This window comes from Vipera berus (genome assembly GCF_964194415.1).
Source record: "Vipera berus genome assembly, chromosome: 4".
In the NCBI taxonomy this organism is placed as follows: domain Eukaryota; kingdom Metazoa; phylum Chordata; class Lepidosauria; order Squamata; family Viperidae; genus Vipera; species Vipera berus.
The window spans coordinates 69632807-69653271 of record NC_138206.1 but is presented as its reverse complement, the minus strand read 5'-3'; the positions used below and the strand labels follow the sequence as shown (position 1 = coordinate 69653271).

The 20465-nt window shown below is 38.2% G+C and overlaps 1 protein-coding gene across 4 annotated transcripts in view; it reads right to left on the bottom strand.

Annotated features, from left to right (window-relative positions):
- Positions 1-20465, bottom strand: part of SCML2 (Scm polycomb group protein like 2) — a 65186-nt gene that overhangs the window by 15424 nt on the left and 29297 nt on the right. For all 4 annotated transcript variants that reach the window (XR_014026237.1, XM_081326242.1, XM_081326243.1 and 1 more), the window contains exons 7-10: positions 16004-16257; positions 14984-15113; positions 11386-11589; positions 9109-9291 (exon numbers count right to left, since the gene is read on the bottom strand). Coding sequence is in view for 3 of the 4 variants with exons in the window: in XM_081326242.1 (XP_081182368.1) it covers positions 9109-9291; positions 11386-11589; positions 14984-15113; positions 16004-16257 (771 nt within the window). In the remaining variant the exon portion in view is untranslated. The remainder of the gene's footprint in view (positions 1-9108; positions 9292-11385; positions 11590-14983; positions 15114-16003; positions 16258-20465) is intronic.

Genomic DNA, 20465 nt, shown 5'->3' with positions numbered 1-20465 from the left:
CTGAAGAATAGCAGGAGTAGACAGGACTGCCGGGGTTCTCATGACTCCTGGCCCACTGGCAGAAGTTGTGGCTCCCAGCGTTGGTGTGCTATGAATCTCCATCCCTCCAAACTTCTCCCTTCAACTGTTTCATGGATGGGCTGTGGCCGGTGGTCGGGAGCTCAACAGGGTTGTCCCATTCAGCTAGTCGCTTCGCTTTGCATTTGCTGCCTTGAACCATGTTGACCCTAGAAGGTAGAAGGGGGGCTTCAGCCTTCGCTGCCTTGCCCACATTCATTGCCCAGCCTTTGCCCACATTTGTTGTCTTCGGCCCCTGGTATGGAGCATCCCTCATTCACTCCTAAGTGGCTGCAGCCAGTTGCTCAGACTTCTGTTTTCAGTTGCATGCTGGCTGGTTGCACTCCTGCTCCATACTGAGGTGGTGCTGGTCTACCCAAGCCAGGACCCCCTCCCGGCTTCTTCTTCTCTTCTAACTTTTTGCCCGTAACCAACATTTCAGGGTTGACCTCCTGGTGGGATCCAGGTACACTATTTCTGTGAGAACTGGCGTAATGTTAACCATCCCAGAATAAACTCCTGGGACATTTTTTACCAAGAGTATAATTTTGCTGAAGATTCCATGTGGGTACAGAAGCAGAAAAGCCGGTTCTAATGATTTCATGAACAAATAATAAAGGAAAACTTTCCCTTTTTTCCCCAGATTTCCCATTGTCCATTATCCACCAATCATTTGAACTTGCTTTGTTTTGGGAATGGTCTGTCTGCCTTGGACATTCCCAGCCAGTGACCTTGAGGTATTGAGTCTGTCTCAGCCTTCCAGTCAGCACAGTTGCATTCCAAATTTCCTTCCCAAACCTCCTGTATATTCCAATGCTTTCCCTCCCCCCTTCCATTACTGTTGTCTGGTTCAGAGCGGGGCTGCGTATTGAGTCAACCATGACATGTGTTAACTCCTAAAATAATAATTTGTTATCTAAATTGATGCCAGTTACTTTTTCAGAAATGCAGAAACTGAATGATAAATTGAAAATTGGAAGAACACTGGGGCAGGTGAAGATTATCTTCTAAACTGTTTAAAAGGATTGTGAATTGGGAGTTTGTTGTAGTTCTCTACATATGGAAAGACAGTTTGCTAACTTCAAAAATGATTTTGAAAGAGTGCTTTGGGTCTCAAGTACCTCTCTGACAAAAGAGATAAAGCAGAATGTCTTCTCTATGCTTCCATGAGATGCTTTACTCCAACTTACCCATTTCCATTATTCAGATACATCATGATCTACAAGGAGGGAATTTGCACAGCCTGAAACAAGCACATATCAATTCTTACGGCATGTTGAGTGATACCCTTCCCCTTAATAAGGGAAAGCTGCTAATTTCCTTTGACATACTGTCTGGATTTAGATCTCTCAGTAATTTTCAGATGATCGATTTCCAATCTGATACCTCAGAAGAGCTTCCTTCTGTCATCCCTTGTTGTTTTTGTCTGGAAGGATTGAACTCATTTTGATATTTAAAATGCATTCCTGAATTTAGAAATATTTAATTCTAATCTGATTGATGGATCTGAAATTTCTATGAAGAAAAAAGAGTAAATTCTATGAGACTAAATTTTTCTGAGTGTATGGAAGCCTTGACTGCTTGTAAAATTTTGAGTGTGTGATTCTGGATGGAATGCCCAGAACTGTAGTGAAGTGTGATTGACTGTCTTCACTTATGTTGTACATTATAACATTTCTGGCAGGATCATATTTAGGTCCTTTGGGTGCCTTACATCTTGCAAAGTTTTAGCATCTCTTTAAAAGAAAACCAAATAAGTGGGGGGAGGGCTGTTTTCTGGAAAGAACATAAAGCTTCACTTTACAAAGATTTCAAATGTCTATTGTAGCAAGTTTAGAAATAGTTTAGAATCACTAGATACAACAATATTTGCCAGTGTAGCAGTCACAACAGGTTTAGGAAAGCTTCTCTAGAGACAGATATGGAATACAAGATGGATGGGTAAAGGGCCACCTTAGTTAATAGTACCTGCCTCAAGGAAAATGCACATGGACCTTTAATTGTGATGCAAGTCCTCCTGTCCATGTATTTTTCTATAGTATTTACTTCAAAGCATTCCCAATGAGGAACTTAATTATGAAATTAGAAAATTAGAAATCAGAATTCTTTATTGGCCAAGTGTGACTGGACACACAAGGAACTTGTCTCCAGTGCATAAGTTCTCAGTGTACAGACAAACAATAAAGTGATAGGTCATATATCATAGCTCATAGCTGCAATCATTAATCATAATATACAACAAGTGATAAATCATAGATACCTTGAGATGAGAAATAAATATATCATTCATACAAAAAGTGGGCACTTTTTTCCATAAATGAAAATTGAATCAGAAGCACATAACAAACTAATGAACTGAAATTAATGTTCTCATCTGTGTGTAACTGAGGGGGCAAGGGGGTTAAATAAGGATGCTTTAATTATTGCCTATTTTGTATGTTTAATATACAGGGTTTGGTCATCGGTCAATGATAAAATAGGCAAGGCTTCCGGTGGCTCCGAGGCGCCGGAGACAGCCTTCCCGGGCTGCCCGCCGCCCAGCTGTGTGATTTTTCGCCCGAAACAGCGCCGATCAGCTGTTCGGGCGAATTTGAAGCCCCCTCCTCGGGAGAAGAGGAGGGGGTGAGCCCCCAGGTAGGGGTTGAGTTCTCCGGGGCCGCCTGAGCTTGGAGCTTGGGCGGCTGAAGGATTGAACTCCCCCGTAGCCTGGGCTGCTCCCAGCTGGCTAGCGTCTCTGCTTCGGAATGGAGCAGAGCCAGGCGTCTGCGACCATCCCTGCTTGAAGGAGAGACTATGAAAGGAAAAGAGCAGGCAGAGCAGTACAAGAGGGAAAGATGAAGAGATGAAGAGGATTATTTTATTTTACTCTCGAGCTTGATGGACTTTGCTTAAAACTTAAAGTGAAAGTGCGACACAATTGTAAGTAAAAGATGGCGTCTAAACCTCCCCCTAGAACTTTTCAGAGTGCTGGAAATTCTCCAGTGCAACAACAATCACTACTGCAGGCGTTGCATTCTCCAGATGTAGTGACATCGAAGGATCTTGAAAAACATACCCAGTTAATTTTGGAGTCAATGGGTGTTAAATTTGCACAGATGGAGGAGAAATTGGAGAAATTGGAGCAGAGAATGGAAGAAAGGATGGAACAGAAACTTAGAGAGATAAAGGTAGACATTTTGTCCTCAGTGCATAAAGTAGCTAAATGTGTGGAGGTGCTGGATGACAAAGTGGAAGAACTGACTCAAAAGAATGCTATATTAGAAGCAAAAGTATTGGAAATTGAAGATTTAAAAGACAAAATGGATAGCGAACTGAGTTTGGCTCAATTTTATCAGATGCAGTTTGCTGTTAGAATTAGAGGCCTAAAAGAGAATATTAAGGAAGATTTAAAGCAGCTGGTTTCTGAGGCTTTTGAGGTGGTATTGAACCATCCAGCATCTGAAATAAAACAAGGCATGGACAAAGTGTTTCGTGTGAACTCGTGGATTGCTAAACAGAGAAAGTTGCCTAGAGATGTGGTGGTTTATTTTGTAAAAAGGGAAATTAGAGATGAAGTTATACAAGCTGCCTATGATACTAAAGTTGTGATTGCTGGTCAAGAAGTTTTGGTTCTAAAAGAAATTCCTCCAAAGATTTTAAAGAGAAGGAAGGACTTTATATTTCTTGTGCAAGAGCTCAAGCAAAGGGATATAAGGTTCAGATGGGAGATCCCAGCTGGGTTGAGCTTCTTGTATGAAGGCAAAAGGTACTGTTTGGGTACTGTGAAGCAAGCGCATGATTTTTACAACAATGTCTTAAAAGTAACCCCATCAACACTTTTGGAAGCTGCAGAGGGATCTGGAGAAGGAGAACATCAAGAGGATGAAGATGGACAGATAGACGAGAATGGTACAGGAGGAGATCAAGATGCAACTCTTTTGGATGATCCTAGAGAACAGAGGGTGACGCGTGCTGCCTTAAAACGCTCAAAAAAGAAAAGAAAATAGGTCTAGTAGAAATCTATGGAACTTCCACAACATACTGATAGTCAAGTGGTAGTTGTGTTTTTAAGAGTTTTGGGATGATATGTATGGTAACAGAATCTTTAATTTGGAATTAATGGACAATTTATTACAGAGGAAGAGGAAGAAAGTTTTGTGGGTTAATGTGGGTTAATTTGTGTAAGAACTATCTATTATAGCCTATTTTGGCTAGAGAGGTTAATAGGGATAGGTGTTTGTGATGTGTAAATGAGAATATGTTTAGGAAATAGTGAATTGTGGAAGAACATAGATGGGAATGACGCTAGTTTTCTTTTATTTTAGTTCTTTATACACATTTAGTATTATTAAGGATTGGTTTACTCTATATAAGCTAGAGAGTGATGGATTTTAGAATTTATAATTGTTAGTATATGATTGTTTATGATTGCTTTTTAGATATATACCTTGTATTTTGCTCTGGGAAGTCGGGGGGGGAGGGGGGGAGGAGGGGAAGTAGGGGGGGGGAGGCAGGGGAGGGAGGAGGGAGAGGGGGAGGGGGGGGATAGGGGGGAGGTAGGGAGGGGAGGAGGGAGGGGGAAGGGGGGGGGTTTAAAGGAAAACTGTATTTTAAAACTTTTCAATAAAAAAAAAAATGATAAAATAGGCAAGAATTAAAACATCCATACTTAACCACCTTGTCCCTTTTTTGTGAACATGCTGATGTTAAGTATACGTTAATTTTCAAAAATGGGGAAAGAGACAAATAACTCTGGGCATATTTACTTTTCTCCATTTCTTTATTCCTTAACTTTTGCAAGCTACAATTCTGTCAAGCCCCCTATTTGTATATTAAATAGCAAAGGACATAATTACAGGACAATATAAAATCTATCAAAGTCTCTGGTAAACCCCCTAACTCTCTGCATGTACCATTCAATTACAATTTTCAATGTTAATAAAATAAGTACAAAGAAGCTATATTTCTGTCTTGGTATGACCTAATAGCTTGAATCCTACTCAAAGGTCAGTTGTAGTCCTCAGAGTGAACGAGCTTTGGCATCCCAGCCATTGAGGAAGAACAGTTTTGTGCATTTTATTATGGTGATAGAAAAAAAGTGGTGATGAAAAAATATAGTTAAATATAGCTCTAAATTAATGTTATACGATGTACATTGCACAAAATACATCATAACGTTAACATTCAATCAGAGACACGTTTGAGCCGTTACCTGGGAGAAGTTTGATCTGGTTGATCCTGAGGAAGTGGACAGGGTCCTCGTAGTTGTGAGTTTGGCCATCTGGACCCCTGCCTCTCCTGGTTAGTTAAGGCCTCGCAGGGAGTAGCATGCGGCTGGCTCCAAGGCAGTTGATGCCTCTTTATAGGAGGGGGATGGTAGTACTTGCATTGGGGGCAGCGGTGTGCCCTCTTCTCAAGAGGCCCTTCTTAGACCCAGTAGTATTAAGACAACTTTTGTCCAGCCTTCAATTTACTACTACTGTAGAAAGTTGTTGAAAGGGTGGTTGGGACTCAGCTTCAGAGAGCATTGAATGAAAAGGGTTATCTGGACTCTTTTGGATGACTATACTGAAAATCCCTCTCCATCATTTAAAGGCAAAATACAGCTAGAATTAAAGCCTCAGGTTCATGAGTTATTACCCCCCACAGATAAGGCTCGCAACTTGGGAGTCCTCCTAGACTCACAGCTTTTCTTGGAAGACCACATAACATCTGTGACTAGGGGAACCTTTGCCCAGGTTCGCCTGGTGCGCCAATTACGGTCCTATCTAGACCGAGATGCCCTACGTACGGTCACCCATGCACTCGTGACCTCTCGTCTGGACTACTGCAATGCTCTTTACATGGGGCTACCCTTGAAAACCACTCGGAGGCTCCAACTGGTACAGAATGCAGCCGCGAGAGTTGTGTTGGGAGTCTCCCGATACTCCCATGTTACACCTCTACTCCGTGAGCTGCATTGGCTCCCAGTTATCCTCCGGGTAAGATTCAAGGTGCTGGTAATGGTTTTCAAAGCCCTACATGGCATGGGTCCGGAGTACCTTAGGAATCACCTGCTGCCAGCGTCAACGTCCCTCCGTCCAGTGCGCTCCCACAGAGAGGGCCTCCTCAGGGTGCCGCCGTTCGGAGAATGCCGTCTGGTGGCTCCCAGGGGGAGGGCGTTCTCTGTGGGCGCGCCTGACCTATGGAACCGTTTACCGGTTGAGCTCCGGATGGCTCCCGACCTTCGTTCCTTCCGATGCGACCTAAAAACACATCTGTTTAAGCAATCCGGTCTGGTCTGATGGGTTCTTTTGTAATTATTATCTTAAGGTAACTATCTTCTATATTTGGGCTAAATTAGGGTTTAATTTATTTTCAATATCTATATTTGTACACTCTATTATTTATGTCACTGTTCACCGCCCTGAGTCCTTAGGGAGAAGGGCGGTATATAAATCAAATAAATAAATAAATAAATAAATGACAGCATTCAATCTCAAACATATACAGGGCAGTATTTCTTTGCCCAAAATGGGAAGACCCCAAATATTGTTTTGAAAGAATGTCTTTTCTGCTTTTTATGTACAGTATATGGAATTAAGATAGGTTTAATTATACTTAGCATACATTAGACTTCTTTTCAATTCTAATAGAAATCCTAATATACTGTATTTAAAGTTAACTGTAATTGGTCTGAGATCCAAACATTTGACATTATACTTAAGGCTGTAGTCTAGCTCAGCTTGAATCCTGATCCAAATGTTGTAAGTCAGGTGATTTTTAATTCACCTGAAACAGGACATAACTAATTCATCCAGTTTCTGAATCCGAATTCTAATATACAGGGATACCAAAAGACAGGCCCCATAGGCCAATCACAATATTAATATTTTTTTCAGAGAAAATATTACTGTGCTTAGGAATGTTTAAAAGTCATGCATGAAACAAGTAAGAATGTATTTAGAAGTAAATATGTTAACATAGTTTATAAAATAAAGTGTCTATGAGATCTGACTTTTAGAATCCTATATAGTATTCAAAAGATCAATGTGCTGTTAAGGGCATGGTGTTGTATCACATGCCAAAAATAGAAAGGAAGCATAAAATAGTCATTTGGGGCACCTGTTCATATCTTAGAAAGCGGTAACTGGTTTGTCCTCAATGAATGATTGTTGCAATCACCATCCTAATCATTATGACTTAGGTGGGTGATGAATAATAGAGATATAATTGTCGTTTTCTTTATGCATGGTGATATGCTCAGTAACCCATTACTGTGAACAGATTTCTTCCTGAATTTCTCCTATTTTCACACAAGGCTGGCATCTCAGTCAAAGTGAACTGGCAAAGGATTGCTGGGAATACGATGGAAAAGCTGTGAAGAAGTATGTGCTATGCTCAAAAGACATAGAAATTCTCTGTACTATAGTTTATCTTTCCTATATGTTTTGTTCCATTTTGGTGAAGAATAAAAAGTTTATGGACTCTAATAACCAAAATTCGTAAAATATAAAAGTTGAAAATAGATGCACTAATTTCTTCACTAAATTCCATGCAAATATTATTTCATGCTAAAACCACCTTTAGGGGTTTTTTCCACTTCATGTTAAATAATGAAAGTTCTAGGTTTTTTTAATTCAACATTGATTTTTAAAAGAAACAAGATAAGACTCTTTCCATAGGACAAGACAAGTCAGTTTCCAAGCTGGTAGAACTTGCTATAAAGCAGGTGGTAAGTCTTTGACTGTCCTAATTTTGATTATATCCATTGAAATAAACTAAATCCTTGGCTGATGGCTATAATGCTAGTGGCTGTTCATCATGGCATATATAGTAAAGGTAAAAGCCAGCATTGCACCTGTCGTGACTCACTATAAGCAAGCAAGCAATATGAAATCAGGACTAAGTAAGCTGAGCCCTTAAAACACATAAAGATACTTCAGATTTACAGATTTCAACAGGCAACAGTAAACTAAAGAATTTATCATACTATTTTCTTACCATAGCAGTTGCATATCCATAACAATGCTATCCAGCAATCTGGGCTCAGTGTAGAAAAAGTATTTCTGTATGTATATGGTAACTCACACTACAACTGTCAGCAACTTTTAAAGGAAACTGCATTTTTCCAAGGAAAGCATATTTGATTTAAGAATGTGTTAGTAGCTGTAACAGTGATGGCAAAACTTTTAGACACCGAGTGCCCCAAAATCGCCCCGCCCCACCTACTCCCCCCCACCCCGCCTGCCCGCAGGGCCACCTACCACCTCCATGGCCCACCGTAGATCGCCCAGGCAGTCCAGCAGCATCATGGCAGCCACACCCTCCACCCGCACCCTGTAGCATCATCTACGTGCGATGGGGCACGAGGGTGGAGTCTTGTCCCTGCTAACTGGATGACATGTCCTTCACTGCATAGCTCTGTGCGGGCTGCGCCCAGGGGCAACTCTCCTCCAGGGGGGCTGCTGGTGAGGAGGGGGCCACAGGGGGAGGTGGGGCTAGGGCAATGGTGCGTGTGCCCACAGAGAGGTCTCTGAGTGCCACCTCTGGCACCTGTGCCATAGGTTTGCCACCGCTGAGTTATAACATGCATATTCTGAACCCCACTTTCCTCTTTGAATATGGATTGTTTTGTAGTCCTAATACAGTGGTTTTCAGTATACCTTACTTTTAATTCTGCAGCTAATGGCAACAATGGCTGACCTTTTTTGGGGCTCAGAAGCTAAGTAGGGTTAATCCTCCTTGGTATTTGGACATGAATCTACTAAACGCCATGTGTGCAGAATACACTGGGAAATAGAAGTCCCTGAAAAAAGTTTATGAATTGTTGCCAAAAAAAATTACATAAGCATGTCCTATAAGTCAAAGCATACTTTAAAACTTTAGAACTTGTAATTACACACATGTGTGGAAAAAAGTAAAACTACCTATTTTTTAAAATTCTTACTAAATCACTGTGCACTATGATTCAAAAGGATTATTCAACTATTGTAAATTGCTTTTTTTGTTTCTATAAACATAAACATAAATTATAAATGCTAAAATACACAAGAGCTACGACAAGAAGAACTAAAGAAATCAGAACATTACCTGACTTGTTTCTATCATGTTCGATGGGACTATGTGCATTTCTCATGTAAGGACTAAAGGGCTGGCTACTGAAAAGATTATCACACTGTAGACTGTGGCAGAGTTTCTCCAGGAAGCGCAGAACAAAAGATGCACTATTCACAGAAGGAAGATTGATGGTATGTTTCTCCCCATCAAAAGAAGCTGTCAGTAAAAAGATTTTAAAAATTACTAACATTAACAATGAAATATCACCAGTGTCTAACAGAAGCTATCTCCCTTTTATGAATCCTAGGAATAAAAAGAAGGCAGCAGTTTTTTTATTTTTCCTCTATCAGGAGGTTTTGGACCATTTGCAGTATCTCTATGCTAATCAATGTGCATTTGTTTTGCCAAGTTTAAAAAGTACATTTTTAAAAGCTATTATTTTTCAATAATGTAATACTACTCAAATGCAAAGAGTTCAGAGGGTTGCTCTCTATCTCCCTGAAAATATATGTTCCTTTGGGCTATTGAGAATGATTAGAAGCACCAACCCATTTCTACTGCCCTAAGGCCAGTATTGCAAATCTGAAACTATTTGTTTTATATTTGGGAATGGATGGGCAATTGATTCCCAGCTGGGAAAAGCATAATGACCAAGACTGAGAACTCTTATTCTATTGTCATGATATTAAACATTAATTTGAAAAAATTTATATAAACACCCCACGAAGGAATAGACAATATGCAAAATACACCCCACTAAAATATCACAGTAAGTGAAGAAAGTATTGTAATTCAATGTGGAAAATTAAAATTTCTAGCTCTGTTGTATTCCATTATGGCAAAAATATTAGGGTTGTGCAATGCTTCATGCTCAAAAGCAAGGGGTACAATGTAGGATCTGTGTATAACTCCTTTAAGGACTTTTTCTAACGCTGCTGCCTATAGCTGTCATCAGTCCTGGAGGGAAAAACATGTTTTATATAAGTTGTAGGCAGCTGGTATGTTTGTGCCTGCATTATGCTCCAAAGCTCTTTTTAATCTTTGAAACAAAGCAGTGCACAGCCAAATAAATATTCTATAACCTTATCCTACAAGCAAGCCTTTTTCATAGCTCTTAAATTTTGCTATGACATAAAAAGCCTATCTTTATGTGTAAAAACATATGTCGAAGATCTATATGAAGATTAAGTGTCTTCTAGAAGATTCAATTTAATAATGCTAGATATAGGGTGTGACAGCTTAATTAACCACAGAAAACTGTCTCATCTGGCTTCAGTATAATGTAATAAAGTAAGGCAACCTTTTTTTTAATCCTAGAATTATAAGCAGGCATCCAAATGTGTATCCTGAAGACTGCTTGTGCTAGAAACAAAATGACAAGGAGCAATCCTAATTTAGAACTAGAGAAATATTGACACCATAGACAGCAATTAAGAGGAATATCGTAGAATTCTGACTTTTCCAAAACAGCATTCAGCTAAGACATAAGCTTACTGGAGGAAACAAAACACATTCACAGTTTTAGATCAAATATTTTCCTATAAAGCAAAAGGAATGGAGGTGCTTTTGCTTTTAAATATTTTTTCTGTTTACTATTTTGAAAGATATGACAAATGTAGATCAATTTAAATATAACTCATTTAATAATAAAGGAAGTTAGAGATTCTGTCATTACCAAGCATATAGTTTTATTGGCTTTCAAAATATTGATTCTGCTGTCTGCTACTGTTTTTTTAATATTGATTTATTGTGGTTAGTTTACAAGAATCACTAATTGTATCGCACGTACAATTAACAGGCCAGAAGTCTGGATTATTCTGCATGTCAACATTATGCTAGTGAGAAAAAAAACTCATTTGTTTTCACCTCTTTGTACAAAAGGGCAAAGCCAACTGGAAATAAAAAGCTTCATGTAATATTAAATTGGGCACAATTAGCTAAATAATCAAGACTCACAAACCTAAAGGGATCATTGAAATGAAAATATTCATTCTTAGCAGAATCCCAAAGGTGTTTTTTCAAAAGTCAACTAGACTTTCTCTGTTTTTCCTTGAAGATGTTTCAGTTCTCATTTTAAAAGCTTCTTCAGTTCTCATCCAAGAAGCTTATTGGATAAGAAACGAAACATCTTCAAGGAAAAATAAAGAAAGTTGCCTTAAAAAAAGCACCTGTGGGACAACCATAATCTTGAGTGAGAATCTCCATAGATATTCTTAACAGAAGATAAAGCAGAGTTGCTGATTTGTTATTCACAAATGCAATCTATGCACAAAGTTGAAGTCTAAATATAAATAAAATAAAATAATGTACCAGTAATAATCTCTCCTGCATGATGCCCAGCCTTGAGGAATCCAAAGACAATTTTTGATTGATAGGCACAATCGACACAAGCTTGGACAGACTGCTGAAGTACTACATTCACAGGACCTGGTCCAAAGTGATCAGGAAGTTGCTGAATTTTCTTTTTATCAAGATGAGGCCCAGAATTTCCATGCTTGTTAACATAGACACAAACTAAAAAACAGAACAAAACACAATATAGAATACATCTTTATCTACCTTAAAGGCATCCCAGTAGCATAAAATTTAGGTTCTGACAAATGAACAAATAAAACTCATCTTTGTCTACCATCTTTCTTACCCAAGTAATTCTTTGTTGTTGTTGTTAGCTGCAAAGTCGTTTCGACCCATCGTGACCCCATGGACAACATTCCTCCAGGCCTTCCTGTCCTCTACCATCTTCTGAAGTCCATTTAAGCTCACACCTATTGCTTCAGTGACTCCATCCAGCCACCTCATTCTCTGTCGTCCCCTTCTTCTCTTGCCCTCGATCTTTCCCAACATTAGGCTCTTCTCCAGTGAGTCCTTCCTTCTCATTAGGTGGCCAAAGTATTTCAATTTCAATTTCAGGATCTGGCCTTCTAAAGAACAGTCAGGGTTGATCTCCTCTAGGACTGACCGGTTTGATTGCCTTGCAGTCCAAGGGACTCGCAGGAGTCTTCTCCAGCTCCATAGTTCAAAGGCCTCTATTCTTTGGCGCTCAGCCTTTCTTATGGTCCAACTTTCACAGCCATACATTGCAACTGGGAAGACCATAGCCTTGACTATACGCACTTTTGTTGGCAGGGTGATGTCTCTGCTTTTTAGTGTGCTGTCTAGATTTGCCATGGCTTTCCTCCCCAGGAGCGTCTTTTAATTTTTTGGCTGCAGTCCCCATTTGCGGTGATCTTGGAGCCTAGGAAAACAAAATCTGTCACTACCTCCATTTCTTCCCCATCTATTTGCCAGGAATTGAGAGGGCCAGATGCCATGATCTTGGTTTTCTTAATGTTAAGTTTCAACCCAACTTTTGCACTCTCCTTCTTCACCTGTAACAAGAGGCTCTTTAGTTGCTCTTCACTTTCTGCCATTAGAGTGGTATCATCTGCATATCTTAGGTTGTTGATATTTCTCCTGGCAATCTTAATTCCAACTTTCGATTCATCTAGCCCTGCCTTTCTCATGATGTACTCTGCATATAAGTTAAATAGGCAGGGCAACAGTATACAGCCTTGCCGGACTCCTTTCCCAATTTTAAACCAATCAGTGGTTCCGTGTCCAGTTCTCACTGTTGCTTCTTGACCCACATATAGGTTTCTCAAGAGACAAATGAGATGGTCTGGTACTCCCACCTCTTTAAAAACTTGCCACAGTTTGTTGTGATCCACACAATCAAAGGCTTTAGCATAGTCAATGAAGCAGAAGTAGAGGTTTTTCTGGAACTCCCTAGCTTTCTCCATGATCCAGGGTATGTTGGCAATTTGATCTCTAGCTCCTCTGCCTCTTCAAAATCCTGCCTGTACTTCTGGTAGTTCTCAATCCACATACTGCTCGAGTCTAACTTGTGGGATTTTAAGCATAACTTTACTAGTATGTGAAATGAGTGCAATGGTGTGATAGTTTGAACATTCTTTGGCACTGCCTTTCTTTGGAATTGGAATGTATACTGATCTTTTCCAATCCTGTGGCCACTGTTGAGTTTTCCAAATTTGCTGGCAAATTGAGTGTAGCACTTTTACTGCATGGCCTTTTAAGATTTTGAATAGCTCAGCTGGAATACTGTCACCTCCACAAGCTTTATTGTTGCTCAGCTTTCCTAAGGCCCACTTCACTTCACATTCTACCATGTCTGGCTCAAGGTCAGTGACCACCTCATCATGGTTATCAGGGATGTTAAGCTCGTGCTTGTATAGTTCTTCTGTGTAATTTTGCCACCTCTTCTTAATCTCTTCTGCCTCTGTTAGGTCCCTGCCATTTTGGTCCTTTATCATGCCCATTTTTGCATGAAACGTTCCCTTCATCTCTCCAATTTTCTTGAAGAGATCTCTGGTCCTCCCTATTCTATTGTTTTCTTCTATTTCTTTGCACTGTTCATTTAAGAAGGCATTCTTATCTCTTCTAGCTATTCTCTGGAATTCTGCATTCAGTTGGGTGAATCTTTCTTTTTCTCCCTTGCCTTTCGCTTCCCTCCTTTCCTCAGCTATTTGCAAAGCTTCCTCAGACAGCCATTTTGTTTTCTTGCATTTCTTTTTCTTTGGGATGGTTTTAGTTGCTACCTCTTGTACAATGTTGCAAACCTTCGTCCAAGTAATTCTTGCTTTGCCTTATAACACCAAAAGGAACTGGAATCCCAAAATTTCACTTAGAGTACATTCAAATGAACTACAATGTCCACAATAAGTACAGTACATGAACATTTATTTTTAATTTTTATTAATATTAATAAATATTTTATTTATTTATTTATTGCACTTTCAATCCTGTTTTTGCTACATTTCCCAGAATTAAAGAGAAAATAGAATCCTTCCAATGTAAACAGTCTTTATTTTGTTTTCCTTTATCAAACATCTGGTCCCCTCACCCTCCACAAAGCACTCCAAGATTTTACTTCCAAAACCTTACTGGGAATATGCAAATATTTTGTCAAAATCACATTGAATTCATTCACAGCATAGAATCTTGAAAGAAGTTGTTTACAATTTAAAGCAAAACAACTAAACAGCTGGACTAAAACAGAACCAAAGATGCCAAACAACGATTAGCAGTAGGAAAGAAATTATTTTTTCTGCTCTGCAAAGATTAAAATAGAAAGATAAAAGTGTTGTTTAGCAAAGACCAGGGCTTTTTTGTCATAGAACGCTCAGAACGAAGTTCTGGCACCTTTTTTTGGATGGAACCTTGTAGGATAGGCAAGGTGGGTTGTACGACGTGTGAGTTCCGGCACCTTTTTCTTTTACAAAAAAAGCACTGGCAAAGATGATACAGGGACATGGATAATAAAAGTACACATAGCCAGGAAACACAATGGGGATAAAAAAGAAAAGAGACATTTGAAAGCAAGATTATAGAAGTTGGAAGGAACATCTAAACATGTAAGAGAGTAAAACGAAAAAGTGGAAAAGTCGCTTAGTAGTTGCACAGAAATTTAGAAAACAAGAAAATTGTTGTGAAAAAATAAAATATCAGGATATCAGACATATAGAAAATTCACAGGTAAAATAAAGAAAGTTCGGGGGGGGGAATAGCATTATTCATCTAAGGTACTATCTGCTGATCCTCAGTGAAACAGAAAATAATGCCACAGAAGAAACTAGCAGATTTCCGAAGATGCACAACCTGAATTCCATTTAACACTATATTCAATGTTTAATATACACTGACACTTGCATAAAGTATTGCTTAAAAACTTGATAACACATATTCTATATATTTTTAAATTGATGTAAAATGGCAAAACGTACCTAGTGCAAAGCCTCATAGCTACTTTCAGAATTGTTTTTGCTCCTCTAAAACACCTTACTACCTTAGAGTAAATTGAGAATCATCAGAATTTGTCCCCGTGAGATTTTTTTAAAATAGATAAATTTACCTGTTGAAATAACAGCTGCTGATGTACCAGTGATATCAGGTGTCTCTCTGTATATCGGAGGATTGCTCTTGTCGACTTTTGCAGAAATAGGAGAAGAAGAGGCGGGAGGTTGCATTGCTATGTTTTTTTTCTGTTGAAAAATAATATATTTTATTACATTAAAAATATTTTTGCAAATAGTCAAATCATATTTAGATTAATATCAGTTGACATAAAATTCTGATATAGTGAATTAAGTCAAACGAGCATAAAAATATGTTGCTTTAGATTTAGTTTATTCCTGATTTGAGGTTCTCCAGAAGAGGCAGAAACATGATCTCAGCTAGAACTAGCAACCAGATGAGAGCTTTCAGAAGCCAGGCCTTCACATAAAATGACAACCACTCCTATATTGAAATAAACATTTTTGGCAGATTTAGTCAACTGTTATAAATATCTGCCTCAGCACGTTTTTAAAACTAGAGTGTATAAGTATAGTAAATGTCCTTTTGACCATTTACAGAAACATGCTGATCTATGGGACTACTATTCTATTCCCATTTTCTTTAAATACCTCCCACTGGAAGGAAGTTCTACTAAGTTAAAAGATTGTGTGAGTGAGTGAGTGAGTGAGTGAGTGATCACATACATGGGGAGGAAGGGAAATGTAGTATAAAATTTATCAAGTTTAACTTATCTGCATTAAAGAAATGAGACAAAGAAAATGTGAAGACTTTTTTTTGGCAGTCACTTTCAGATTAAGAAAAAATATTAGCTCAGGAAAACAGATTTTAAACTCTGGAAATTTAAGACCAAGTAAATATGTTTTAACACATTAAAATAATAAAATCTGTAAATTTTACAAATCTTAATTTGCATTTGGACAGCAATAGAACACTTTGAAAACAGCTTTCAAAAACAATAAACAACTCTAGGAAAAGTGGATTCAGTAAAGAAACTTTCACACATGGGGCAGGAGAATGCAAGTTATTAATCAACAAATCAGACTATCACACCTATGATAAAAAAATGTATACTAACTTTTCTTCCTGGTTTTAAGTCCCTTTTCCTTTTTTTGAGATTTTCTTTGTGAGAAATGTTTTTGACCACTGGAATATTTTTAGGAGACTGGACTTTCCTAAGGACGGTGGATGGAGCCAGTGGTTTTGCCCGAGCGAGTTTCCTGTCTTTGGCAGTTGGAACAGGTGAAGCTGATTTCGGTGGAGACTGCATTGAGCTCCGAGTTCCTTTGGAAGGAGAGGTCTGTGCTTTGGTATTATTCTTTGTGCTAGAAACTGTGGAAAGACACATGGACCATCTTTATGGAATTGTTAAAGTAATATCCTACCAGCGGGATCCTCAAATATTTTTAAAAATTCAGTTATACTTTAAAAGAGGTTTACAATCAACCATGAATTAATTTTAGACTAACTTTTCTTCAAGTTAAGGAAGGCCTGCTTCCTTATCCAGTAATGGTCAGAAATCCGCTAGTGCACCTTTGTTTCTATGCTAAGAAAATCTTATTTCTGTACATAAAACTTTCTGGAGGCACAACTACAGGCCTCGTTCTTTTCCCACCTCCCAGCCCTGGGAACTTGAGCTGGGATATAACTGGATTACAGGAGAATGTAAGGCCAAACTACACATTACTTTAAAGATGTAATCAGTGGTTAAGCTTTTCAGCTTTTTACTTAAACTAAGTGAAATGAACTTGACTGGATCAAGAGAAACTGTGGATGAAGGGGGGCAGTTTTAGCTTTTCCAGGTCCACAATATTTCCTGTTTGGAAGAAAGTGTCACATTAGCAATTTATTTTGTCAGAAAGTGATGCAATGGGGTAAGCAGGCACTTTAAGAATTAAATACATATAAATAACAAGCAATGACAAGATTATGCATTTCTAAATACATTTTTTTATTCCTACACATCTATTACTTAATTACCAGCATGCATTTTACACTTAAGTTGCTGATTGATATGTTTTGTCTTTTTATTTAAAAGAAAGACAAAAGAAATACTTTGTATTGGAATGCAGGATTAAGATGGGATCTATAAAGTTCACTCAAGCAGAACTTATAATCACCTTATATAATCTGACATTAGTTTTGACAAATTAAAAAAATGATTAATAATAAATCATAATAGTCTACTTTGCTTGATAATCTGCAGTATTTATAAAATAAGTACAGACATTATTGTAAACACAAAACATGCAGGGGGTCAAGAAGTACAGAATAAGCAAAATGAATAAACATAACCCTTAATAGTTCTATCCAGTGGTGGGATTCAAATATGTGAACAACCAGTTCTCTGTGTGGATGCCACTTCCGGAAGTTCATTCTGGGCCTGGGCAACAAAAAATTAGCTACTGGTTCTGCCGAAGTGGTGCGAACTGGCTGAATCCCACCACTGGTTCTATCAGTTTTAAAAGTGGTTATCATACCAGAAAAATCAATACAGCAAACATATAAGAAATTATTACACTAGACGGATGCACACAAATGTATCTCAGCAACAAAGCAATAAATTTGTTTAAAATACTGTAAGACCAATTTCTTTATAACATGTCTGGTAAATGAATGCCAATTGTTAAAAGTTATATAGTATGAAGATGTGTGGGTTACTGTTTTAGCTGGATTATTCTAAAATGTCAAAAGCTGTTAGACCAACAAATTTCAAAATACAAAGGAAACAATTTTCAGTGTCAAAGGTATAGAAAAACATGTTTCAAACTTTTACACGCACATATTTGCATTTGTTTTCCCTTCTGGGGTGGCTGCTGTTGCTAAAGTACAGAAATAATAAATTAAGTCTCCTAAAATGCCATATAAATATTATTTCTTTCTCCTAATATGTATAGGTATTTAAAAAGGAAATAAATATTATTTTCTTTTTTAAAATACCTATATATAAAGGTAAAGGTAAAGGTTCCCCCGCACATGCATGCTAGTCGTTTCCGACTCATCTCCGTTTCAAAGCCGAAGAGCCAGCGCTTGTCCGAGGACGTCTCCGTGGTCATGTGGCCGGCATGACTAGACGCCAAAGGCGCACGGAACGCTGTTACCTTCCCACCGCAGTGGTCCCTATTTTTCTATTTGCATTTTTACGTGCTTTCGAACTGCTAGGTTGGCAGAAGCTGGGACGAGTAACAGGCGCTCACTCTGCTACACGGCACTCGGGATTCGACCCGCCAAACTGCCGACCTTCCGATCGACAAGCTCAGCGTCCTAACCCACTGAGTATATTAGCCACTAAAGAGATTCAGAACTAAACTAGCAGGAACTTTTTTTTTTATAAGACCTGAGGGAGGAAAAGGCACAAAGGTCTGAAATGTTGCTGTGGCAAATCAGGGGAAAATTATTTGCATTTGTTGATTTAAGAGAAGGGGACCAGAGTGGAATGGAAACTGTTAAAGCAATTTACATATTGTCTATGGTCTCTGTTAACAGTGACCATGAGTCCCCTGCTTCTACTTTCTTCACTCTGCCTCTAGGAGAAGAGCAAATGAGGGGGTCAGAAATTTAGAAAGCAGTGAAAAGACATGCAGAAAAATTCAGCTACCCATCTATGTCCGCAGACAATTTTTTCTCAAAGGAAGGAGCTAAATATCCTAAAACAATCTGATTACTTTAAAAGAATGTGTTTTTAAAAACCAATGTATTACAAAGAGAAAATGATATATCTCTTTGAAATTAATACAGTGTGTGCAGAAAGGGAAGGCTAGAAAACATTTTTGTTCTTTTTAGGGCATTTCTTTACATCACAATGGCCCTTTTAATTCCACAATGCAAACAAAACATTGGTTGCCTGCTGTGCTACCAAACAATTAAGACACCATTTAATCAGGTCATTTGTGCATTATCTACTAGATATGCAGCAATCTCTGCTTATGTATTATCAACAGTTCTAAAGAACAAGTTAAATAAAAAAAGATTTAAATTGAAATTGCTTGAAATTACTAAGGGTATTAATGCAGCTTCCCAAAAACACTAAACTGGTACACAGGAGTACAGATTTTCAATAGCACAATAATAATTCTTTAAATTAATACATAATATCAAGAAATTTTGCCTTTTAAATGGCGTTTAGTGGTTCTGTATTTTAATGTTCTGATGTGACTTTTTAAATTGTTCTTCATTAATTCAACTAGCTAGATGTATATCTTGAAGAATATCAAGTATCATACACCAATATCAAATCTATACACCAACTGACAGAGCATAAGCAACAAACATGGTGAATTAGAAATTCAGGTAAATGAGGGCAGTTATGATACTGTTGCCATTACAGAAACTTGGTGGGATGAAACCCACAAATGGAAGACACAGCTAGAGGGATTCAAATTATTTAAAAGAAACAGACCAAATAAAAGAGAAGGTGGAGTTGCTCTCTATATAAGAAATAACTACATCTCTACAGAAATAGAACACAATGATGATGAAAACTGTCTTGAATGCATTTGGGTCAATATAAAAAGGGGGGAAATGACATTGCCATAGGTGTATACTATAGGCCGCCCAACCAAACAGAAGAAGTAACAGATGAACTTTTTGCTAGTCAGCTAACTAAGGTACATAGGAAGCACATCACAATAGTAATGGGGGGACTTTAATTACCCTGACATCAACTGGGAGAGAAACTCTGCACCAAATGGAAGATCAAACAGATTCCTGACAAATCTAGCAGACAACATTGTCTCCCCAAAAGTAGAGAAGGGAACTAGGGGATCAGCCATATTGGATTTAATTCTCACTAAAAGAGATGAAACAATAGGTGTTAAAACCACAGAAACATTGGGGGAGAGTGACCATGCAATATTGGAATTCAACATTATGCAAGCATAAGCAATAGAACAAGTCAAATTAGAGTCTTGGACTTTAAGAGAGCAAATTTCAACGAACTTAGAGAGATTATAAAAGCCCAGTCTAACATAATACCAAGGAAGAAGAAAAATAAGAGCTCTCAAAAGAAACCAGCATGGCTGCATAAAGAACTCTCTGATAAATTGAAAGACAAAAAAAGAGAAGTATAAAAAGTGGAAAGAGGGGCACATAACTAAGGTAGAATATCAGCAAATAGCCCAAGCTTGCAAAGATGGAGTGAGGAAAGCTGAGGCTCAAAATGAACTAAGGCTTGCAACAAAAGTAAAAAATAACAAAAAAGCTTCTTTCAACATATAAAAAACAAGACAAAAGTTAAGGAAATGATTGGTCCATTAGTGGGAGAAAGTGGCAAGAAGGTGACAAGCAACAGGGAGAAAGCAGAACTAGTCAACTCATTTTTTACATCCGTATTTACACAAAGGGGAAAAACAGTCCAACCTATCAAAAACAGTACCGTAAAAATAGATTAGAAACAAAAGTTAAGATAGGCAAGAAAATGGTAAGTGAGCATCTGTCCACCCTAGATGACTTCAAATCACCAGGACCAGATGGACTACACCCCAAAGTTCTGACGGAAATGACAGATGTGATCTCAGAACCACTGAACTATATCTTTCAAA